At 36.7% G+C, this 25,154-nt stretch overlaps 2 protein-coding genes across 2 annotated transcripts in view; both read right to left on the bottom strand.

Moving 5' to 3' along the window:
* The window catches only part of ryr2b (ryanodine receptor 2b (cardiac)), a 70,307-nt gene extending 55,780 nt beyond the window's left edge, over positions 1-14,527 (bottom strand). Inside the window, exons 1-20 of the mRNA XM_088013442.1 lie at positions 14,480-14,527; positions 13,055-13,174; positions 12,351-12,455; positions 10,573-10,647; positions 10,287-10,365; positions 10,048-10,160; positions 9,572-9,695; positions 7,450-7,546; positions 7,278-7,352; positions 7,010-7,166; positions 6,669-6,830; positions 6,442-6,563; positions 6,031-6,214; positions 5,829-5,946; positions 5,591-5,686; positions 5,337-5,455; positions 3,981-4,114; positions 1,449-1,690; positions 572-764; positions 181-400 (exon numbers count right to left, since the gene is read on the bottom strand). Coding sequence (XP_087869568.1) covers positions 181-400; positions 572-764; positions 1,449-1,690; positions 3,981-4,114; positions 5,337-5,455; positions 5,591-5,686; positions 5,829-5,946; positions 6,031-6,214; positions 6,442-6,563; positions 6,669-6,830; positions 7,010-7,166; positions 7,278-7,352; positions 7,450-7,546; positions 9,572-9,695; positions 10,048-10,160; positions 10,287-10,365; positions 10,573-10,647; positions 12,351-12,455; positions 13,055-13,174; positions 14,480-14,527 — 2,583 coding nt within the window. The remainder of the gene's footprint in view (positions 1-180; positions 401-571; positions 765-1,448; positions 1,691-3,980; positions 4,115-5,336; positions 5,456-5,590; positions 5,687-5,828; positions 5,947-6,030; positions 6,215-6,441; positions 6,564-6,668; positions 6,831-7,009; positions 7,167-7,277; positions 7,353-7,449; positions 7,547-9,571; positions 9,696-10,047; positions 10,161-10,286; positions 10,366-10,572; positions 10,648-12,350; positions 12,456-13,054; positions 13,175-14,479) is intronic.
* Positions 14,528-19,539: 5,012 nt separating this feature from the next.
* The window catches only part of actn2b (actinin, alpha 2b), a 30,833-nt gene continuing 25,218 nt past the window's right edge, over positions 19,540-25,154 (bottom strand). Inside the window, exons 18-21 of the mRNA XM_014971345.2 lie at positions 23,771-23,917; positions 23,133-23,198; positions 22,892-23,050; positions 19,540-21,396 (exon numbers count right to left, since the gene is read on the bottom strand). Of these exons, the coding sequence (XP_014826831.2) occupies positions 21,238-21,396; positions 22,892-23,050; positions 23,133-23,198; positions 23,771-23,917 (531 nt within the window). The 3' untranslated portion in view covers positions 19,540-21,237. The remainder of the gene's footprint in view (positions 21,397-22,891; positions 23,051-23,132; positions 23,199-23,770; positions 23,918-25,154) is intronic.

The raw sequence follows: 25,154 nt of genomic DNA, 5'->3' as shown, positions 1-25,154 counted from the left end.
TTGACTGGAACTTATACCATCCTACAGACATAACCCGCATGATTTGTGGAGAAGCGTGCCCGAGTCAGAGTACAGTGCCCAGTGAACCGCATAGTAACTTCAAACTGGGTGGGAATATGACATTTTTACTAAATTTGGCTTTCTTTAGATGAAAAATATGCTTGTGTGTGCATATGTTACCTTGCTGATGTCTACTGGAGTGGGGGTGAAGGTAAGTGGAGTGACTGGCACCGAGGGGCCAATGAGCTCTTTTTTTCCCTCTTCACAGTCCGAAATGTATTTCTGACACGGCTCCACCCTCAGTTTGACTTTGGGGAGCAAAGCCTCAGAGCATGAAGCGTAGCCTGGTGGGGGCAGGAAGCGAAACTCTCCATGTCCCCCGCCAAACAGAAAACGAACCCTGATGTTCAGGAAAAGGACAAAAAAAAGGCAGTAATGGTTTTCGATTATTATTACAGTACATTTACTTGTCATTAATATAAAATAAATTTAAAAAACATGGAACATTAATGAGAGAGAGAGAGAGGGAGAGAGAGAGAGAGATCAGTTTAAGGATTTTACCACTGCTGACCTGACTCCAGCTGAGAAGCTGACCACAGGATACAGAAGTCCATTAGCATTGAAGTTCTCCAGCATGCCCTGCACTGGCAGACCGTTGACCCGGAAGGAGATGCATGGAACCGTGAGGTCGAGACAGCAGCTAACCACATCATTATCTTTCAGCAGATGCGAGAAGGGGGAACTGACTTTACGGCCCACACAACCTGAAATTCAGGTCAGGCAGGATCAGGTCACTGGAAAGTGATTACTGGACGAAAAATGTAATCTGTAGTAAGATGCTCTCACACTGACTAAAAAGACAAGAAAGGTTAATACAAATATGTATATTAAAAATGTTTTGTATTTAATGTGCCATTTTCCTTCATAGGAATTTGCAATGATCATGTGCTCCATAGACTGATGTCATTTCTTAATAAACCTTGCACTTCCACTAAGAATCCAAATTTACTCCAAACACTTCTGATTTCTCAGTGATGCATTGGCTTTTTAAAATTCATATCATTGCGCAGTGTTGTGTTTCACCTTTTTATTTAGGTTATGTTGGTTTCCAAGTAAAAAAAAAATATGAAAATTTGAGCATTGCATAGGTTGAATAAAAACGGATTTTTATCAGAGAAATTTTATGTCACAACTCTGTTTAGTGAACAAACAAGAAAATATCCCTCCCTGTGTAATGAAGCTCTACACAGGTTTCACTTTTTAATCTTTATTAATCATGCAAAGCTTCTTTCAATAGAGGTACAAATCTACTCTGATGTGAACGTAATAAATTGATATGAATATATATTCTGAAAGTGATACTAACGACAATGAACTGGGATTACAAAACCACACCGAAGTTATGCAGTTCCCCAAAAAGTACATCATAAGGACTTTGTCTTACCCACCTGACCACAGGTGTAGCCCATCGAAGCCAAACGAATAGAGGTCGTCTCCAACTCCATTGCCCCCCCATCGCTCTCCTCCTGTGGGCCTGGGCAGGTAGCCTTTGGTGAAGGCCCAGCCAACACGCAGGTGTGTCGGTTCAGCTGTGAGAAACGGGTCAGCATGATCAACGACCAACTCGTAGTACCACCTCCGATGCTGAGCCGAGGCCTCTCCCATGGCCAGGAAGATGTTTGCTCTCATGCTGCAGTGGGGGTGTTGAAGAAGGAAAGAAAGGGCAAAGAAAACAAAAGATTAGGGAACAGTATAATTTCAAAATTTAGCAGTGTAGAGCCATTTGTCCAAATGTGACAGTATTCAATAGTTAGACCTTGTTCAGTGAAAGCATGTTGAAAGAATAGGGGAAACTAATAGTGACACAGAGCATTTGGGAAACGCATTTCTGATCACTGTATCAAACCAAAGTCCCGATCAAGGCGGTACTTGCTCTTTAAGAATAAGTAGAACCGTATCAAAAAAATTGTTCAGCCTCAAATTTCATCAATGAATGTCCATTCTTGAATAAATTCAATCACATCTGTGGAAAAAATCCCAATGAGTGTATGCTGACACTTTGTTACATCAGTGAGTGATACTATCAGATATCTAAATAATTTTTCAAGAGGTTTTCTTTAATGTGTCTTTTTCTAAGTGGTAGGTTTCTCACACAAAGCGTAGATATTTTATGCCATCTAAAACAACTCAAGTAAATGTCATTTTGTTTTTTTTACTAATAAAAAAAAAAACACTTATGTGAAGCTACTGTCTGCTACTGTGTAGATACATGTTCTGCAGGCTGCTACACTCTGGTTCCCATTTGTTCCTTTTTTCCACCCGTCTAAATAAATGTCCTAAAATCATTTTCTGAGACGTTACTTCTGCTCTGCAAACTGGGATAAACTGGCACATCCATTTTGGAAAACAGAGCATCGTTTTAACTAAAAAATTATGAGAATTTAGTAAAAAAAATTAAATTAAAAGATAACACATAAGCAGAGGATTGAGCAGTTTAAATTAATTTGACTGAGAGTCCCAGAGAAAAAAATTTGAATTTTAGAAAACGTGATTTTTTCTTCTCTGTTGACATTTTTTTTAAGTCAACAATGTCATCTTCTTCACAGAATTATCAGCACAAAAACAAATCCATCTTTCATACAAAGTTGACGTGTTTTTGCCAGTCACACAGAGATACTGATGCTCTCCAATACACTCCTAACTTAAAAATAGCAAGTATTGAAAATTCAACTATACTACAAAGAAAAACTTCACTCCTGTCAACTTTATGTGCTCTGTAAGCAAATATGGATTCATTCATTAGCATGAAATGGCTGTGTGCTCTCACTTGATTGCTTAAGAAATGTAGACTATTTTAACCAGTTAAAAGGTTTTTCTTTACACTCCATTAATCAAGCGGAATATTAAGTTTGACTTGGAAAAATTGCATGAGTCAAAACATGATAAAAAAGAAAGAGGTTCTTATACCTGAGTGAAAATGTGGAGGGCAAGGAGGATGATAAACTATGATAGCAGGAGAAGAAAGGCAGGGGAAGGGACTTCTGCGGTGCGTGCATGATTAAACAGAGATAGATGTACACTCGGAGAGAAAAAAAACATAAAAAAGAAGCAATTCTGCTAGTTTTCAAGAAAGTGCAGATTGAAAAGCTAAAACATCATAAAACCCCAAAGGAAAACAGGCAAAAAGGAAACTGCCTTTTAAGATCAGATTGGCACAGTGGGGCAAAAATTCAAAGGAAGAAGAAGAAGAACATGAAAGATGATGAAACTGATTAAAGTGTGTTCACAGATTAACTGAGATGGCTCATATCACCTCAGGCAACAAATATCTACACCAATGTCCCACCGGAAAGGTTAGGATTTACACCTGTAACACCAACGATATGGAGCTATTTGATTATAAAGCAAAAATCACTACAGTCACAATTGTTGAACGCAATTATTCAATGAACTTGGATTAATACATACTACAATAATAACAAAATAATAGTATGCTTTCAGAACAGGATGTTACTGGACCTAGTTTCTGTAATGAGTTGGAGCCAAAACTTAAACTAAACTAATATTTTAATAAATGCCTGAGTGTGATCTGGTCAGAAAAAAGGAGTGGAAAATAAACCCCCAAAAAAACAAACAATTAACTGAAATGAAAAGACATTTTCAACAAAGGCCAAGAGGTACAAAAAACAATAAATTAACATTTCACAGAGAGAAAAACCAGGAACGATTGAAGACTACAAAGTATTAGCATGTTTCTTAAACCCTACTTTTATCTGACAAATTACAGCAAGCCGCCTTTGTTTTGTGACTTTTATGAGTTGTGAATGACAAACTGACAAAACTCCAAACACGTCTGCATGCAGTGAAACTCAGAGTAAATGAAAAAGGACACGTTGACAGAAGGAGGACTCGGAGACAAATAACACTCTTAAATAAATTAATAAATCAAGTCTCATTTGAAGGAAAACCTTATGGAGTACCTGGTGACCTGATTAGTCAGTCGCGTCTGAAGTAGCAAATCTCTGTCTGGCAGCAAGCTGTCGCAGATGAGGTTCTGATTGGAGCGCACCGCCACACCATGGCACACACACAGCGAGCACAGAACCTCCAGCACCTGCAACACAACCAGTCAGCAACAACACCTCAATGAGTTCCAGTGATTCAGGCTAAAGATCACCAATTTCTCTACTTTCTCTTATGTCATTTGGTAAACTTTTAGAAATGCATTCAACAAATAAAAACCAACCGTTCTTTTCATTGTATGCCTCATTGTTTACCTGTCAATACACATAGTGCTCTCTACAGTTATTGGCCTGTTAAAGACTTATATGTCTCAAGATGAATTTAAAAAAAATACATATTTTAGGCTAGCAGGACTATGCCATAGAAACATTTTAGAAAGCTTTAATTTCAGAATATTTACTTAAGGCATAAAAACATTATTTTACATTAATAGAGAATGGCTTTGCTAATGTCAAAAGGTTTGTTGGGCGTGCTTTTGCAAAACATTTTTTTTCCCCTAAAAGAACAGCTTTCCAATAGCAATTTACAGAGTTGGACCGCACAGAGAGGAGGCTCTCTGCTTTTTCCTCTTTACTCATTCTCTGTAGATCATCCCGACTCCTCTCTTACATCACAGCTTCTCTTTGGGATTTAGGTTTGAGGACTGAGATTGCCCTGGAAGAGGGTTGATTTTGTTCCTCTTTAACAATTACTGGGTAGATTTGTTTTTGATTGTTATCCTGCTAAAAGATCCAATGATTATCTATTTTCAGTTTTTAGGTAGAGGTCAGCTTTATTTCAAATCTCCGAGTTCTCGTGGCTTTTGCAAGAGAGACAAGGCAACAGTACACCATTACTACCACACATGACAGCATGCTGTACTTAACAGACGCATGAGATGCTTTTTACATGTCCTTTACTTTTACACCAAACCCACCCTGATATGACGGCTTACAAAAAGCTCCTCTGTGTGGTAAAAGAACAGAAAATGATTATTTTCTGGCATCACTTCCACACTGTGGAATGACCACTCTTTGTTACAGATCTATAACAATATGTTTGGGGTTTTTTAACCACTATCCCCTTTCTCCACTAGTAGCCATTTTCCATTCCAGTAGCCAGACACTTAGAGAAATAGTCCTCCATTTTAAGCCACATTTCAAGAAACAGAAAAGTATGGAATCCCATTTCTTTAAGTCTGACTGACTGAAAGTGTTATTTTTAAAATGTCTTAAAGTATTTCATTTATAGCACTTCATTTTTCAAAGACTATTAGAAAACATTCATGGTTGCTCAAGATTTAAATCCAAACCAATTAAAAAAAACTTTTCTACCTTGTTGTCGTGTCCATGCTTTTCCAGAAAAGAGATAATAGATTGAATGTGTCCATCTTTTATGACATTAATTGCCTCAGGACTCTCTACAAGAACACAGTGCAGAACCTCCAAGACTCCTGGGAATGGTAAGAAACATTACAATATAACAGAAATGCTGTTTTAACGACTATATTTTTAAGGAAAAAAATGCATAGAATACAAGTGTAGCAACTGGGTAGAAAAAAAATAAAAAATGTCAGAATCAAGCCAACCAGAAGATGCTTCTAGATGGTCCAGCCTGCCTATGAGCCAGTCCACGGAGCTTGAGAAATGAGCACAGTTTACACGGTTCCCACGGATCAAAGCAGCTAAAAAAGAAAAAGACAGTCAGGCAACCTGAATGTCTGTGTACTTAGTCACAGATAAGTACACAGAAAGCGAAAGAAATGAGAGCCAGGTGGCTGACTTTAAAAAGTTAACATTGGACCAGTTTGTTTTTAAAATTCTTACCAAGTAACTCATAGAACAAATGGACGACGGCCTCCCACTGAGCAGGATCGGTTATAGAAGAATCACTGCTGTAGTGGTGCAGATGATCAATGCAATCTAAGACCAGATCTATTACACCCTAAGAAGAACAAAGATAGTGTGTTTGGTTACTCTGAGAAAAATAAATAAAACAGAAAAAACTATATCTACATTCTATTTCTACCTCTTCTTTAAACATATTCTGGCGTTTCCTAAGGGCAGCCATCTTTTTCTGTTTATCTTCATGGCTTTGCCCATCAAGTGGAGACTGGAAGTACTTGATGAGATCCTGGAGGCTGCAGGTTACCGTCTTCATTGGCAGACAGAGTGAGGAGAGGCATCCTTCATGACTAAAACAGTCGAGTTTCCTAAAGGAGAGGCAATTTTTTGCTGTGTTGTCACACATTTAAATGTTTCAGATCAAACAAACAAATCTGAGGCCTATATGAAAAGCTAATTTGCCAATTTTCTCAGCGCGTGTCTACCAAACACTTTCAGAACTGAAACTGTAAACCACAACGTAAACTCTGACTCTTTAAGCACAGGTCTGTCTCTCCTCTGTTCTCAAACTACAGAATGACCGTGAATCAAGAACCTTATAAAGCGAGTAAACAAAGAGACAGTGTTTCGGATGAGTCCGGCGGTGTGAGATTCTTCTCTCTGAGAGCGAGATAACGTCAGTCCATCGTCCATGTGACCCTCGCTGTGCAAAATGGCCTGAAAAAAAATAAAAAAATCCAGATCCATTCAAATGCTGTAGTTAAAAAGCACCGTCTTCACCAGAAGTAAAAGGACAGGAAATTAAGAAACATAAAGTTGTACCTTGCGCACATTTCCACCCAGGCGGCATTTGGCATCTGTAGCTTGATAGGTTAGCCACAGTCCTGAGTACAGATGCTGAAGGTAACACATCGAGTCTCCATATTTGATTTCTGGGATTCCCATGCAATCACTATTTGTGTTTTTGCCAGCATCGAGTTTCTCCTGCCAGAAAATATTTTAATTAAAAAAAAAAAATTTAAAAAAAATTCATAACATGTAAACTCTTCTTCTTCAATATAATTTTTAATCATACACTGCACTGCACCATTTCGGAAGACAGTTTGCATCTAATTAAAAAAAGTCTTAAAAACATCCAATGTGTTTCTAATTATTTAATTGACCTTTGATGATCGGAAGCAGAAGGAGGTCGTGTTGATGTCGGCCTTGTCCCGATCGACTAGGTGCAATCCGTTTTCCTCCGTCAGACCCAGGTACCTCCCCGTTGTTACATGGCACAGGCGAAAAGGCTCACCCCAACATGTGTGCCTCCCACTCCACCTAGGAAATATTAATACAGAAATATAACAATTTCCTCATGGCATATCCAAAAGAAGCAAAATGTATATTTCAAGAGTGACAGAATTATTCTAAAATCTTCAATTCACTTACGCGACATGCAGAATTTCCAGCCTCCAGAGGGACCGTCCATGACCAGACACGGATCCAATCTCATAATGCATCACTCTAGATTAGAAAAGCAGCTGCAGTCAGAGAGGCGAGCAATGTTTTTCATATTTATTTATTCTCAAGCTAATATGAGAAGAAGTGTGTTTTAAAGGACCTTTGAAGCTCCTCTCCCTGCTCTGAACAAGGAATAGTCAGACAAGCATCACTATGGCTGTGGAGCAGACGCAACGTTTCTCCCCCCTTTAGATAGCCTGGAAAAAGAAAAACAATATTTTACATCATCAGGTTATTGGGAATTGCTGTCTATGCCAAAAGAAATTGTAAATACAGTTCTGACTGAACACAAGCCATTCTTTCATCATTTTCAGTTTAGACTTTGAGTTCATAAGAACATCCCATGGTAGAAATAAGACAGATGACACACATCTGGAAAGTTTATTTGTGCTTAGCAAGTTGGAGAAAGTCATCATATTTTTATTTTATTTTATTGAGAAAAAATATGATGCTAATTCTTGAGCAAGTGAGATAAAAATAAAAGTTAAAATTGAAGGATTTTGCAGGGGGGGGGAGGGTTATTTCTTTTTTTTAAAATAACTTTTAGGGGGAAAAAAAATATGTTTTTGCCTTTTTATTAAAGCAGACATGTCCTAAAATTATAGCATGAGTAGTCAGTGTTTATAAAACAAACAAACAAGAAAATCTAGCTCCTCTGCCTCTTCCCAAATCAATTACAATGTTTTTAGTAATAAAAAGTATACAATCACATAATGCAGCTCCTGGAAACTTCAGAGGGATTTATCCAATTTAATATTCTTAATTTAGTCCTTTTGTAGCTTATCTAAAGAGTCCACATGAGAATCATATTTATGACTTCTCTCTTGATTTTCAAATTGGAGTTATACATTTATAGAAGAAAACCCCTAAAGGCAAATTTAGCAGTCTCAGTGTTTGTACACAATGATTATGATCATATGAGAGATTTCAGATCAACAATGCAAAAAAAAAAAAAAAAAAAAAAAAAACTGGCTTAATCACAACAGCCACATTTTTGTTAGAAATCCTTCTATGTTTATATTAAATTTAGGATTTAGAGTTTTGCTCAGGAGATCAGCATGCAAGGAACCTGTGGACAGTTATGGACTCAAAGTAGAGCTGGCAAAAATATCAAACCACAATTCTCATCTCAACGTCAATGTATGCAACACTGCAATGAGAAAGGACAGCTTAGATGCAGTATTTGGTAGGTCATCATTTCAAATGATTATGCATTAATGATTTGCATATAAATTGCTTATTTGACCAGTTAGACTCACTCAAGCCAACACAAAACAGGAAAATGGGCAAGCTGAAAATTCTGTTATCACAACGTTAAACAAGATTATACCATTAACAGATTTCCCTAATATGGTGCAGCTCTAACTAAGATTTAATAAACGCTGCATTCCTAAATTAGCCAACGCCTATGTTAAAATAGATAGACAGAATAAATCATTCCAGATCACGTAAAATTGACACGCGGTTTTTATTTCAAAAAGATCACATTGCTGTAATGCTGTCTTTATTGTCGGGGTAAAAAAAAACCAACAACAAAAATCAATCAGGCAGCTGCAACTCATTCAAAATCTGGATGCCAGACGTCTGACCAATACCCCGGAAATGAATCATGTTACACCAGTCATTAAATTGCTTCACTGTGAGTAACAGGGAGAGATTTAAAAATCCTGTTAACGGTCTATAAAACACTAAATTATCATCAGCCTGAACACAATTGCAGCATCTAAACCATTAGGCCATAAGAGAAGCATTCCCTCAGTGTTTACAAAACCTGGTATAAACAAGGGGAGACATTTAGTCTCTCTGCTCCTCAGCTCTGGAGCAAATGCCCTAGAAACTTAAGATATTCTGAGTATGTTGGCTGGTTTAATTGCAGTGAAGAAAATAATGTTTTCCAATAGAAGAAAAATTATCTATTTTCATTCTGTCTTAACTACGTTGCAGTTTTTATTGAGTACACTAACATGTATTTTATGTAGAGTTTACAGGTTAATTCAATTTTTAATAATTATTTCTTCACTTGCTATTGTAGTTTTTTTTTATTTTCTATGCGTATGAATGCTGCACAGAGACTCGCCTTGCAAAAAGGCAAAGCACTTGAGCTTGTTCAAAAAAAACAACTGAACACACCAGACTCAGCTAATTTTTTTTTCCACATAAAAAAAAGAATAAATGTTTTGTTTATCAACATGCTTAGAGAACAAATGGAAAAGAAAACTTGCCTTGAGCAATGGCACCTCCAGAGCAGATGGGAGCAACACTCCAAAGAGTCTGCTGGAAGGAGGCACTGACAATCAGACTGTCGCTCAGGCTTTTGTTGTCAGATACAGGGGCAAAGGACAGATGCTGGGGGAAAAAAAAAAAAGAAAATATGAGAAATGGGCTCATCAGAAGTAAACAACTTCTGATTTTTCTGCCACAATAACTGTTATCATAAGCAATTATGCAAAACACCTCATCATCTTCTGATTGAAATCAATGGAAATTTAGTAGATTATAGTTTCTGATAGTGAAAGACGATGAGTGAGGGGGAAAAAAAAGCACAAGGAAAAAAGAATTGACAAAACACTAAATTTTTAATTGTATTATTTCCTTAACTGGGTTACACTTCTATAACCAACATTTTTTTTCCCATTCCCATTGGTATGACTTTGGTCTACTTTAAGATAAAAAGCACTTTTTTCCTTCCTTTACTCACCAGATATCTCTCAGAGGAGACACTGACCAGTATGAGGTCATCTCCGACACGCACCTTCTCGCCCTCTGACCTCTGCCTGGAAGCCGGATGGACAGTCCACCAACATGCCTCTCCTGAGCCAGGGGCAGAATTTAGATGAGAGGAAGGTTGCAGGCTAAAACTCGAAGCGAAGAGCCACAAAAAGGACTACAATACATTCAATAAAAACATTATGAGGACAGGTAAAATCTAAATTATACCTGCTTTATCCTCTTGCAGACCCACGTCAAACGCCAACTTGTCAGGTGAAGTCTGAGACGAAGACAAGCAACTAAGATACTGGAAGGGAAATGAAAATGAATAAATCAGTATTTTTAAGACGTATAAAAAGAACATTTTAAAGTGTGAGGTATTTTTGAAAATAGAAAAAACTTTGCAATCCTTACTGACCTAAAGTAAGAAAACTTCAGTCTAAAGTCAGAATGGTGGTGTCTCTTTCTAGAGTATGTAAATATCTGGGTTGTGACAGAATCATCTTGAACTCACCAAGCCGCTGAAGGAGTGTGTGAACATCACTGCCTGGCCGTACAGCAGAGTGCGATGAGCAACTCCAGCTTTTGCCTGTAAATCACCATCAGTCAGCTTAAAATCATTAAAAACATATATATTTGTTTAATTTCAAAACACTGAGAACTAGAGAATATATATATATATATATATATATATATATAAAATAAATTAGCCCACAATGTCTTTCAAAACATGCTGTGCTCGTTATTTTAACTTTACTCCCCTAAAATAAAACCATGTACAGTGTCACTATAAAATCAGCCTCCGCTGACAATTTTGAAGCTTTGGCTCTTTTGGTTTTCCATATTTTGTCTATTGGGAATTGAAGCTGCCATGTCTTAAAAAGAATGAGAAGTTTGAGATGCTTTTGCAAGAAATCTAGACACCTGCATGTGTAAAAAGGACTAATGGAGGGATGTGAGGATGGGAGTATGCATTTTCCATTGTACAACACAATCAAGTAACTATGTCATCTTCAATTGTTAGAAAAATTATGTATATATCAAACATTTCTTTTTTTTTTTCTTTCCTACTATGCCTTTCAGTGTTTTATAAGCCTGGCGGGCCACCAGGCTCGACTTGTGCCCCGACCAGGCTAAGCACTTCTTATTTACTTAAATATTTTTAAAATGGTTGCATTTTTTTAAGACTTTATAGTTAGTGTTCAGGCATTAATCTTCCAATATTTCAATAACACATAATTATTAAGTGATATTTTCAAATTTCCTGTCGATTTTAAACTTTTTTTAACTGAGAAAATGTTAAAAAATGTTTACTTTTTGTTTGTTCTTTATGCTTCTTGTTTACAGCTGCACTAGCTGTACTAGTGGATGAGAATAAGACAAGTAAAACCTGATGAAAAAATATGTCCAAGATGGAACCACCAACTGGACTTGATTAGCGCATTTACAGTGTTTTGACGTTCTGTCTTGTTGATTTTTATTTTTGTTGCTTTTGTTTACTTTTTGTTGTTTTTTCTTTATGTTTCTTCTTCTATCTTGGCTGTTTAACCTTGAAAAATCATAAATAAATAAATAAATAAATATATATATATATATATATATATATATATATATATATATATATATATATATATATATATAAAATGAATGGTAGCACCCAACCAGTGGGCTTTGCAAGTTTTCTGGGGGAAAGCGCTTGCCTTGCTATATTATGCTGTTTGCAAACATTCTTAGGAGCATTAGACCTAGAAGTAGTTCGTATAACCTCAGAAATTTCATTATATGTTTGCTAACTGCTGCTGCCTCTAGTCTGAAGGAGCTGAGTGGGTGACATGGGGGACGTGGGAACTCTTAAGAAGCGTCTTAAATATTTTAACAAGTAATCTGTGACTTCCTGTTTTGGCAGTGAGTAAATATGCTGTGACACAAAAGTCGGTTTCCACTGACAGATCTTCAAGATCTTTCCCATTTTTCTTCAAGATGGGAAAGACAATAGTATGTGAAGTTACATACTTATCTTCACAGCTTCAGAAGAAGATACAAGAAGAAACTCTACATGTCAAAACTTTCCCAAAATGACAAGAAACAATAACTAAACAGTCCAAAACAATTAGAAATGTGACAAATTATTTCTAAGAAAAACATTGGCTTAACTCTATTTTATAATAAACATTCGCCGGATAATCTTAAACTAAGGTAAATCATGCCCCAAAATTATGCAGCAATAACATAAGCCAGCAAATTCGTTCATTAAGGTTCACTGAGAGCGAAAGGAAGAGAACAGATTCTCACCTCTGCTGCCAGTTGTTCGCTGTGGGCCAGCATCTCCTGCAGGGCTCGAACAGAGAGACACTGAGCCAGGATGAAGCCACACACAGACAAGTCTGGAGGAACATTCTGGCAGGAAATAAAAGAGCACAAAAACTTGCTAAACTACTTTCATGTGAGCCTGTTTCCTCTCCAGACCAATGATATAATTGGTAACAACAAATCAAATACAAATTGACATATACAAACCAAGGGATTGATCAATCTATATGCTTGGTTTACCTGCAAATTATCACATAGAAAAACCTTTCCACATCTTGCCATGTTACACACATTTTGAAAGCATTTTCATTAGATGTTATGCAATTGAACAGCACTAAATATTCTAAATATACAGATTCTAAATGAATTAATTTTGGCCATTTTAGCAAATTAAAATGTTTTGATCAAGATTATTATATACTGTGCTTCTTTTGTTCTTTTGTTGCTATTTTTTTAAAGCTACTACACCTAATTAATTAGCAAAAATGAAAGTATAAGAAACAATCAGTTGTAAAGCAAAATAATGTTTCAAATAAATGACATTTATATTTCATAGAAAATTCAACAGCTCAATAAATAATTTTAAAAAATGACACTATCTGAGTCATCGCTGCCACTGGTGGCACAAAGATCAGCGCCTCGGCGGTGAGGAGGAACAGTGAAATCACCAAGGTGGAGCTTTGTACCTTGCAGTTTGAAGTGGGCTCAAGCCTGCAAAGCCTGCTGCCAAATCCTTCAGCAGCAAGACAGAGCTTCAAATGTTCATTATGGGAGGTAAAGGTGCTCTGCAAAACCACCTCGTCTCCCTAAGGAAGGGAAAGAAAGACCACAAACACACAGAGAGATGACAACAACAAGATATTGTGTGCAAAACAGATTTACATTCTGAAAGAAAATATTTCAGAAAAGAGCACCGATACGGGTGATGCATTTTACTTCTATTGAAACTGTAGATCTGGACCACACCCCTTCTATCTTATCTCCATTCAAAAGACACATGCACCACGTCAACCCAGTTAGACATCTCCATCTATTTAAAGAAGTGCAAGAAAAGCATCACAGATGACCAGGAATGCCAACACCTCTCTGTGCTCACGGTCCACACTGCCATATCTGGAAGGTACTGCTCTGTCTGACCCCCCCCCCAATTCGACCGTCTTTCCACTCCTCATATCAGCAGGAGCATGCAATCAGTCAAACACACTGCCCAGAGCTGAGGTTGCGAGGGGCATTCTGATGGGCTTGAGGATTCAGCTCAGCTGTACATCCAGCATGTCAAAATTCACAATGGAGCAATGGAACAGCGAATGGAAAAGGTTTTTGAAAGTGTACGTTTTTTTTTTTTTTCCCCAAATTTTGGTACAGGAAAGAAATTACACAGTTCGGTTTGCATATCTTAGGAAAGGTTACTGTAAAGGCACCCTGTATTTAAAGCAATTTCATTCTGATAAAAATATATATGAGGCAGGAAAAAAATATATATATATTTCTTATGAACAGCAAAATTCCTGTTTCACAAACGTAACTTGATCAAACAATGTATTTCATAAATTGGGGTGTTAGCATAGATTTCTATTGCCATCTACCAACTAAACACGAGATTTGTCAAGAATAAAAGACACCTTGTATAGCAGCAAAACTATGGATCAATTAAACACAATTACTCAAAGTTATCTGCATGTGGTTTTATCTTACCCCCACTGTGACATGCTACTATCAGTAGGTAAAGATTAAAGTCTGAGAAGACAACCAAGAAGAATAACATCCCATAGTGAGAATGAGAACAAAAACAGCTTGAATTTTGTTTCGTTTTTACTCACAGTAACTGCAAAAAATATATATATATATAAGAGAGCCAACAGGAAGTGTAAATTAATTTGGGATTTATTTTTTTTTACATGTGATGTAAAAAACATTGCCAATTTAATACAAAAAGAAAATGAAGAGTTTCAACTGATATCCTTAGAAATAAAATAAAATACTATATCTTGAGGCTAATATATAAAAAACATACTAGTTTTTTTTTCTATTAGAAGGTCTTTACAAATAATTTGACTTTATTTAGTATTAACAGTTAGCATCTACTAAGTTTGACATGGTTTGTGACTCACCGTTCGTAAAAACTGTCCCTCATCTTCAGCCTCTTTTGTGGCGGTCATTTTTTAATCAAAAGTAGGTCACATCTGAGGAAACTCAATGTAAGCGAGACCCCAGGAGGCTCAGGAAGTTTGGAGTAGATAGAAAAAAAGAAAAAAGAAAACAGGGAGCAGGGCCTTCAGCTTGTGGGCGGTGTCACTGTTAACGACCAATTATCTCACGACGCCATTTTTGCCAGCTGCTGCTTCCGGGGGAAAGTGAAGAAACCATAGACATAATATAAGAGTAGACCCCGCATTGGCCGCTCCGGCGCAGGAAATACGGCGGCCATCTTGCAGCGGTATTCCCTCCTACTTTGCTCAATCAAAACAGCAGAAGATGCCTCAGCACTGAGGGATATTGTTGTTCTGATCGAAGGATTATTGATGTGAGGGCTCCACAGACAACATTTCACAAGTAAGATGGACATATTGTTGTGTATATATTGTGATTAGAATATTACTTTACAGCATTTATGTCCACCGGCGAGATACCAGCTAATATTAGCTACAGTGCTTGGTGTAATACGGGTTCAGCCCCGCTATGAAGGCTAACTGAGATTCCGTAAATCTAAAAAAAAATAATTATTCTCTAACATTGACTTAGATTATCTGACACAAGAGCCTATATTAGAAATGAAACAATATATTATAAAACTTATATTGTGTTATAACATTCACCAGCAAAGTTTACACAGGTGGTAAAGACTATTATTTATATGTAATTCTTTCACTAGTAAGATACATCCCAAATCTTCCGTTTTTGTTTTGAAAGTTTCCTAAAGACACGATGTGAGGAAGAAGAGGGAGATCTCTATAAAGAGAGAAAGATTCACTGCAGCACGGATGAATCTCTCATGGGATTTTGGACTCAATCTCAGCTACAAAGCTGAAGTTGGTTCCAATTCCAGCTTCCAATAGCTAAAGTTTTCACTACTTTCCGCATTTTTAATCAACTCTAGTTTAAAAACTACTACATCTAGACACTTGAAACTTGGACAGGATTATTCTCTTCTTCAAGCTGAATATTTAAAACCTTGTTTGTGATTTGTGAAACCTTTTCCTGATTTGTGAAAACTCAATAAAGTTAGATTTTCAAAATTTTTGGCACCTCTTTCATTACTAGAACTGCTCTAATTAAAAAAACTACAACTCCTAGACACTTCAAACCTGGACTAGATTATTCTGCTATAATAGCAGAATATTTAAAACTGTGTTTGGGATTTGTGAAACCTTTTTCTGATTTGTGAAAACTCAATAAAGTTAGATTTTCAAAAATGTTGGCATCTCTTTCATACTAGAACTGCTCTAATTAAAAAAGCACAACTCCTAGACTCTCCAAACCTGGACTAGATTATTCTGCTCTAATAGCAGAATATTTAAAACCATGTTTGGGATTTGTGAAACCTTTTTCTGATTTGTGAAAACTCAATAAAGTTCGATTTTCACTATTTTTTGGAATCTCTTTCAAACTAGAACTGATCTGATTTAAAAAATACAACTCCTAGACACTTCAAACCTGTACCAGATTATTCTGCTCTAATAGCAGAATATTTATAACCATGTTTTTGATTTGTGAAACTTTTTCTGATTTGTGAAACTTTAAAAAAGGGTGATTTCACCACTTTTTTCTTATCTTGGTCACACGAAAACTGCTCTATTTCCAAAACTACGACAGCTAGACTCTCCAAACTTCAACTGGATTATTCTCAACTAAGAACAGAATATTTAGAACCATGTTTGGGAGTTGTGAAACTTTTATCAGATTTGTGAAAACTCAATGAAGTTCAATTTTCACAATTTTTTGGCATCTGGATCACCATAGATCTGCTCTAATTAAAAAAACAAAAACTCCTAGACACTTCAAACCTGCACTGGATTTTTCTGCTCTAATAGAAGAATATTTGAAACCATGACTGTGATTTGTGAAACCTTTTTCTGATTTGTGAAACTTCAATAAAGGTAGATTTTCACCATTTTTTGCATCTGGATCACACTAGAACTGCCCCAGTTCCTAAAATACAGCTCATAGACTCTTAAAACTTGGACTAGATTATTGTGCTCTAACAGCAGAATATTTAAAACCATGTTTGGGATTTGTGAAGCTCTTTTCTGATTTGTGAAACTTCACTTCACTTAACAGACCCCTGCAAAGGTTCTTTCCTTCCAGCCAGCATGATCGACAATAACTTGTTGAAGAATTAATGAGTTACAACAACATTTAATTTCCCATTGGTTAAAGTGGTTCATTAAAGTGGTTTTGAATTATAATTGAATTTGGAAAAAAAAAAAAAAACGCATGGAACATGTATGAATAGTAATCTGATCTTTAGTGAAGTTTCACAAATCACATAAAGGTTTCACAAATTCCAAACCTGGATTAAAATATTCTACTATTGGAGTAGAATAATATAGTCCAGGTTTGAAGACACTAAGTGTTGTAGTTTTAGAGCTGGAGTAGCTCTCATGTGACCAAGATTCAGAAAACGTCTGAAATCAACATAATTTATTGAAGTTTCACAAATCAGAAAAAAGCTTCACAAATCACAAACATGGTTTCAATTATTCTGCTATCTCAGGTCAGTTGCTGTCTCGTTCAGCTTTGATAGTTTGTTCATTACTGGGGCTGCATACCCAGTCTCGGGGTGGGGAGTTGTAGTTAACTCCCCCCTGACCTTACATCCGGGCTCCTCCCGGATGTAAGGTAGCATTTGTGTTGTACCTCGTCAATCTCAAGTTGTGATAGCAGTTGCCGTTTGCGGATGTTGGAACACTGAGCTACTAGTTGTTTGGCAGTCATTGTAGACTGTGGGTGTCGAAGTAACCATTCCACCCTCAGTCTTTGCATGTAGCCCCTCTGACTAGGGTTACTTGAGTAGTAGCATTCCAACAGATCCATGTTTTCGTCTCTCGCCCATTTCCGTCTTGTTCCAGTAGCTATATCATCGTTTTTCACCCGACGAGTTCTAGCTTCAGAGTGATTATATATATATATATATATATATATATATATATATATATATATATATATATATATACACACATATAAACATGTATCCAATATATATTATTCAGTATTAGTCATTATTTATTTATTTGTGTTTGTATAGTTATATAAATATGTATTGATATTACAAATTATGAACGGCTGTGTGCTTTGTAATATGCTCTTCATACATCGATATCAGAATATTCCATCCCATTCTATTGTTATAGCCACTAAGCATATTTAAATATGCTGAACTATGTATTGAAAACATACTTAAAAAATACAATTGTTTATAAATGTAGCTTTGATAGATGTCTGGTTTCCAGTAACAAAAAAGCGTCTTATGATCGATTAAATGCGCTGATACGTCATTGTGCCTGCTAAACACATAACGCTGAGTGGAGTGGAGTACCGCTCCAAGATGGCCGCCCTAAATCTCGTCAGCGACAATAGGGGAGAGCGGTGCATGAGGCGTCTATCCTTATATTATGTCTATGGAAGAAACAATCAACTGGTCTCTGGTGAGCCATTGTGGTAAATGTGTGCCAAATTATAATGACTTATGGCAGGTAGAGACTAGTACTGACGTTAAAGCTGTCACTTTTTGGAAAGCATATTTTTTACACATTTGTAAACCACGTCACCATGTCTTCACAAAATGTTGTGAGACAGATAATCTGTGAAAAGATCCTTTTCATCCACCTCAATGATATTACTGCCATCTGAAGAAATGCAGCGCTCTAATCAGAGCCAGGAGGAAGTTTTTGATGCTGTTACCAACTTACCATTACAGGAAAACATTTTATCCGTCGTCATCGGTGGCTATTCTAACTAACAAACCCAATACCTCCTTCCTAGCTAGCCATGTCGTTAAGGAGAGGAGGAGAATGATTGTGACTGACAGCTCTAAGACCCGCCTCCGGGCTCTGATTGGATGTTTCTAGTTAACGCTGGGAGAAGGCAGAAGAGCTCGTTGTTTGTTTTTTCCAGATTGTGTCTCATAATTATGGAGAGCCATTTCAGCCAAAATTAAAAATAGATTAATGAAAAATGGGTAAATGAAAATTAGATAAATGGAAAAGGGAAATTGAGAAATTGATCATATGAAAAATAAATAAATGAAAAATTGGGTTAATGAAAAAGCTAAATTATTTAACTATTTTTTTATTTGTTTTACTAATTTTCTTCATTTATTTAGTTATTTTACTTTTTTTTATTTCACCCATTTATTTATTTATTCATTTAATTTTGGCTGAAATGGCTCTCCATACTCATACCATATTGTCACGACCTGTGATGTCGCGTTAATATAGAAAATGCAGAAAGTATTAGTTCAATGGTTACTATGCCATTTAATTTAACCAATGATTCACTTAAATCCAAAAAGCAGCAAGGTTATTGGCAAAGTTTCCTTTTTTTTTCCTCATTAGAAGAGAAGCTTTACATTCAGAGACCTATTTACTTTCTAAGCAGAAAACTCGATGAAAGTGAAGAAGAGAGAGAAGAGTGAATACGATTGTGTTTCTTTCTGTTCACATAAATAATGACACTACAAAACTAGAAACCTTCCTCCACAAAATGAGGTTGCATAGCAGCACCTGGCAAAAACTGCTCAACAACAATCTTCAGTTTGCTTTCACATTTACTTTCTGAACATGTCAAAATCAAGCAATGCCTTTCAGGGACTGAAGAGCCAACACAATCAACTGATTTACTGAATATTTTTCCAGAAATCTATTAATTCAAGCCTGACTCTGTAACTTTATAAATGATATTGCAATTTCAGAAATATAAGTATCATCAGGTGCATCAAACCATGTTATTTGAAAGAAATATTAATTGCCTAAGATGTTTACCCACTTGTAACAAACTGAGTTGATTCATGTACATCCTTGCAAAAAAAAAAAAAAACCTTCAACTATACATGTTCTATTTTAATTTGACAGGAGCTTTCATTCATTGACATATTTACATCTTATATAAACACTAACAAGTTGAATTGTAAAGACATAGTTCAAGCAATAATCCACCAGACTCAAAGAAAAGATTAATTTGGCAACAATGCTTTATTGATGTTATTCATTAATTGATGTACAACTTGAAAAAGGTTCATGGTCACAGAGCCAAATGATTTTCATTTCATGTGAATCTACAATTTTCAACATGAATGTAGAATTTAATGCAATTTTGATTACATTTACTTATTACTTACAGTATTAAAATAGTAATAAAGCCAAATGAAAGACATATCATACTGTAATTCGGCATTACTTTTAGTCAACAGCTAAAATGAAGAAAAATACTTCCTGGGAACCATGTTAAACTTGTGCAAAACAAATGCTGCAAACCCACGTAGGCTTATTCTGTAAATGTAATCAAATATGAAAACTACATAAAACATACAAGAGGATACGTATTTTTGTCTCGTCTTTCAGGGTGAAGGGAGTTCCACTAATGTATGCTAAAAAAAAAAAAAGGAAAAGACAAAATTCTCATTATGTATGTTTTCCAAATGTAGAAAAGTGTACTCGTCTTTGCTTTATGCTTTGCTGCTCAGCAGGTATTTTGTATTTCTATGTGAAAGAATTAGTGTGTTGCTGCCAAATAATATTTCACCTTGCATCACTGCCAAAATGAATACTGCATATTTAATATTCTGTGTTTTCCAGCTTAAGAAGCATTAAAATCATTGTAAATATTTACTTTTGCATTCATGTGGTTTCTCTTTTTTTTTCCTGTTATGCATATTTCTGGCCCACTGGGAACCCACTGTTTATTGATGGATGGCAGAGGGTTCATTCTAAACACTTAAAAGTGGCATATCAGAAAGGGGCATTATCAAAACAAAGCCACTGTGAGGAACCATGAAAACATTACATGGCGTTCCAAACAGATCGGGGCCAAACCATGCCATTGATTTTCTGCTAAACACCATGAACTTGGCTTTGTAATTTTGGTGTGTCCTCTAAAGGATTCTCATAATGTATTTTAAAATGCCACAAATTTTCTCTACTTAAATTCCCAGGTTTATCTGATAAGGTTTGGGCTAAATCTGATATCACAGAACAAGCTTTTTTTCTTTTTCTTTTCTTTTTTTTTTTTTTGATTATCTAATAGATAAGAAGCTGCCATGTTTTAATTTAATTATTGCTTCTGATCTCAAGTTTCAGGCCTTCTTCAATATAGCCTGGTGTTTATTTTAACTCCCAAAAATCCAAGTCATCTATAAAATTGTGAGCTTCAGAGCTGATCTATCTTGTGATTTTCATTTTTCATTTAACCTTTATTTTACCAGGATAAAAACCCACTGAGATTTAAAACCTCTTCTTCAAGGGGTTAAAGGGAGGCATACAGAATGTGCAAACAATGTGAACCTATGGTATATTAAACATTGCAAGGATGAGAAGGCGTTTAGCAACGTGTGCTAAATCTCTCTCTCTCTTTGCATGTATTTTTTTTTATAAATAGCATACTAAGGCATTTAGTTTACTTCCAGCACTAAAACTAAGCTCAAGAAGAATGCTGAATTATTTTTTCCCTTAATTATTTGTATTTTTTCCATAGTAATTTGTAATGTGATTTTTTTTTTTTTTTGGTGCTTTGAAGCTTCGAAGAAAGCATTGTACTCATTCAATGTGCGTGGAGTCACTATGCAGTATGAATTTTAGTTATTTTAATTAAAAGATACGGAGTGGGAAAAGTGAGAATGATTGAAAATGGCCCAACGAAAGGTCTTCTTCACAAGTTAAAGGTCACTCTCTCCGTAGAGGGCGGTGGAGAAGGCGGTGTAGTCCAGCGCTCCCGGTGGAGCTCCAGGCCCTTTGTAAGGAGGCATCCTCATGATGCAATACTCTGCCTGTTCAGGAGGAAGCTCCCGCCTGAGTTCATCCACAAGGATGTAAGGCTACAGGGGGAGAAAACAAAATTGAGTTTAGGAGAGACGCTGTTGGCCACATTTGTCTCCAATCCTGCTAACGGTATGTGAAAACCTTTGAAACAAATTCACCATTTACTGTGGTTGCAAGTTTTTATTTGAGCATATTTGTTTTATGGAGGGTGTGGATTGTTGAAACATGGTAAGGGCAGATATTTTTCTTTCAACAAACTCACCAGGGGGGAGCAGTGAGAGACTGCCGGCATCAATATGAAAAATTGGCTATTTTTCTTTTTCTATTAAAACTGGTTCTGTCTGCACACGCTTTCATTCTTCATATTGGGGTGAACAGGCAAAGGCAGTAAAAACATGTATAGATCGGCAACAACATGTGGAAGGAAATTAAGTCCATTTGTAAAATCTGACTCCTGAAGAGAGCTATGAAAGGGTAATGTTTAAAATAAAAATAGAACACATGGTGAATGAAATGAAGTTTCAGGATTTCTGGATTGCGAATGAGCAAGTAATGCAGGAAGACTGAATTTGTACCACCTGGACTGTTTGTACAGATTTGGCTACATTTACTCAACATTATCTTAGTGGAAGACCCAGCGACAACCTACTGTAATTTCCCTAAGAGGTTGTTATTAAAATCTCGTAGCATTCAAAAGCTTTATGATGTCATGAACGCTCATGAGGTTCCCAGAGCCTTCGGCAGAAAACCAGGCCCCCAGCATCAAAAATTCTTCACCTTAATAGTTTCCAAGCAGTGCTTTTGAAAATATTCATACTTTGTTCTCACTATATCCACATGACATGCTTGTGGCTGAAAAACTCAGGTTCAGGTTGAAGGTGTGGTAGCATTTAACAAGCTTTACATATTTACGTTTGTGATTTTAGGACAGATAAGCCTTCAGAGGTGTAGATGGTGACCTCAAGTTGCCGCTCTTTGCTGCTGTTCTTCCTACTGAGCTTTGGAGATACATTTTACTTCCCTTAGTATTTTGCCATTGTCAGAGGAGAAAGATAAATATGGGTTCTTGTCTGGTCTGAAAGGACTGGGCCTCTGTTTCATTTGTACCTCAGAAAACATAAAGTCAGAATTAGAGATTTAAAAAAAAAAACTCCAATGAAGTTAAAAATAAAAATATAACTGAAAATGCTTCAGTTACATTTACTTTAAATGGATTAAGCCACATGTAATTGTATTTAAAACAAATATTTTTCAACTTGAAATCTCTTTAAAAAAATAAATAAAGGTTGGATTTCTCTGAATTGTTTTGTGTGATAAGAAAAGACAAATTCACATTAAAACTTTTTACATTTTCTGAAGAGGAGTACGACAAATTTGTGAGGGTGGACAAATGTGACTCTGGTACTGCATGTTGACTCCATGTTGAGATCATGAACACAATATTAGATGGTAAGCAAGGCGACGGCATGGAAACGGTGACTGGAAAAGAAAAGCTTAAAATATCTGTTCCCGTGCCAAGCCAGCCAGCCACTGCGGCTCAAACCCACACACCTTATCAGCTGCCAAGATCCGGAAGGATGCCACAACCTGGTCGGCAGTGTCCGTATCAGCCGTCTCTCTGGTCATGAAGTCGATAAAAGACTGGAAAGAGACGATCCCGGTGGCATTCGGATCCACCAGCATCATGATGCGCGCAAACTCCACCTCTCCCTGAAGCAGATATGATTTCAGAGTGAGCATTCGCGTACAGTGGACAGAAGGGAAACGGCTGATAACAGGAGACGCGCAATACCAAGTCGTAACCCATTGAGATGAGGCAAGCTCGGAAGTCATCCGTTTCCATCGCTCCGTTCTTCTTCTACAGTCAGATGAGTCAAATGTAAAGGGAACAAAGAAGTCAGATAATATTAAAGAACTTCATGTGCTATGTTGAATGGAACATCCAGTCTGTGGCTGCAACACAATGAAGCAGAGCCTGTGTGTCCAAAAAAAAAAATCTTGCAGCGTCAACTGTTGTAATGTCAGTGAATTTGGCTTTATAGCACAGAACGGTTGTAGCTAGAGTGTTAAAATCAGTTAACTGAAACAGAATGTCATGCCAATGTGAAAAATGTTGAAACCTTATTGATTACCTATATCAGAAATTAATAGTGGGATGGTGCAGAACATGACTAAGAGCTAGAAATAGATGGGAAATCCAAGTCACAGCTGCATGCCAAGATAAACATATTCCCTGAAGCTGCTTAAGATTTTAAGAAAAATAAAAAAACTCAAGAGGAATATCTTGGGTGGTGTTGCCCTCAGGTACAAGGATTCCTCTGGAAACTGGAGTAAGTCGCTACCTGCTCCTGCATTGTTGCCGCTGCTTTTCATCATCAACTCAGACAGCCAGAAAATGACCCCTGGAGTGTGAATGGTATAAGGTTGTACCCTGTCAAAGTGATTGAAAGAAGATCTGAACTCATTCATCTGCTGCTGGCTGATGCCCTTGGCATCCCGGGTCAGGATCTGCGTCTCAATCTCATTAATGGTTCGGGCGATGGTGGTGAGGAGCAGCTCCCATCCCACACGGATGTGCTGTGGATGTGGTGGCAGAGCAGACGTGTTAACAGGAGGAGGGCATATCTGAAAATACTAGACAGTTGTGTTTTTCAAACACTGCAGTGCCTAAGAAAAGTGTCACATAGCTTACGCTTTTTAAGATATTTCTAATGTTACAACCACAAACATATTTTAATGGAATTTTATGTTATCAACACAACCCAGAATAGTTTTTTTCTAAGCTTTTCATGTAGTATTACAGATAAACATCTACAAAATAAGATGGTTATCATTGATATACAAGTAATTCCAGTGGTTGCAGGGCATTGGGCAGGTTGCCAATCCATCACAGGCCAAAATAGAGATAAATGCAATGCACAAACATGCACACAACTAATCATACCAAAGGGTAATTTGGAGTAACCAATTAACCTAACACTTATATTGATGGGATGTGCTAGGAAGCCAGAGCACTTGAAAAGAGCCCACAAATAAATAGGACAACTCAATTCAGAAAGACCCAATGGCAGGATTCAAAAACTAGAGGCCAAACAAGAGTCCCACAGTAATGATGATGGAGCTGCAGAGATCCACAGCTCACATGAGAGAATATGTTGACAGGACATTTATAAGTCCTGTACTCCACATATTGTGGCAAGTAGAAAGTCACTGCGCCAGGAAATCTAGTTTTCCACCAAACATGTGGAAGCAGTTGATTAAAGTTGGTCAAGAGAAAGGGAAATCGACAGTCCCAGAAACATCACGAGCAAAGACAGCACCATGCTGTTCTTCTGCAGAGACATAGAAACTGCTCAGAGGTGATGGAAGAATCCAAAAGGGTTGGAAAAAATATTTAGCAATAGGCCAGAAATGCAACTTCCTGTAGGACAGCAAACCTAAACATACAGCCAGGTCAGCAACAGAATGGTTTGGATTAAAGCATGTCCATGTGTTGGAACATGCACAGTTTTGAAAGCTCGTGTTCGGATACTTTTAATCAAAGCAATATGACTGAGCTTGAGCTCTTTAGCAAGGAATAAAGAGAGGAAAAAAAGTTTGTCTAGATGTGCAAAACTGGTTAAACATACCCCAAATCAGAACTGATTAATAGAAACGTATGCCACATTTTTCAGATTTCAAACAAATTTTGAAAACCTTGTATAATTTTTCTTCTACTTCACAATTACTATAAGTATTAATTTGAATCGGCCAACCCTAAAAAAAAAAAAAAAAGCCTTATAAAAATAGTGAGGTTTGTGGTTGTAAAAAATTA

The sequence above is a fragment of the Poecilia mexicana genome, unplaced genomic scaffold, assembly GCF_051168715.1.
Source record: "Poecilia mexicana isolate PSO_F unplaced genomic scaffold, ASM5116871v1 scaffold_15, whole genome shotgun sequence".
In the NCBI taxonomy this organism is placed as follows: Eukaryota; Metazoa; Chordata; class Actinopteri; order Cyprinodontiformes; family Poeciliidae; genus Poecilia; species Poecilia mexicana.
This window is presented reverse-complemented; position numbering and strand designations above follow the sequence as displayed.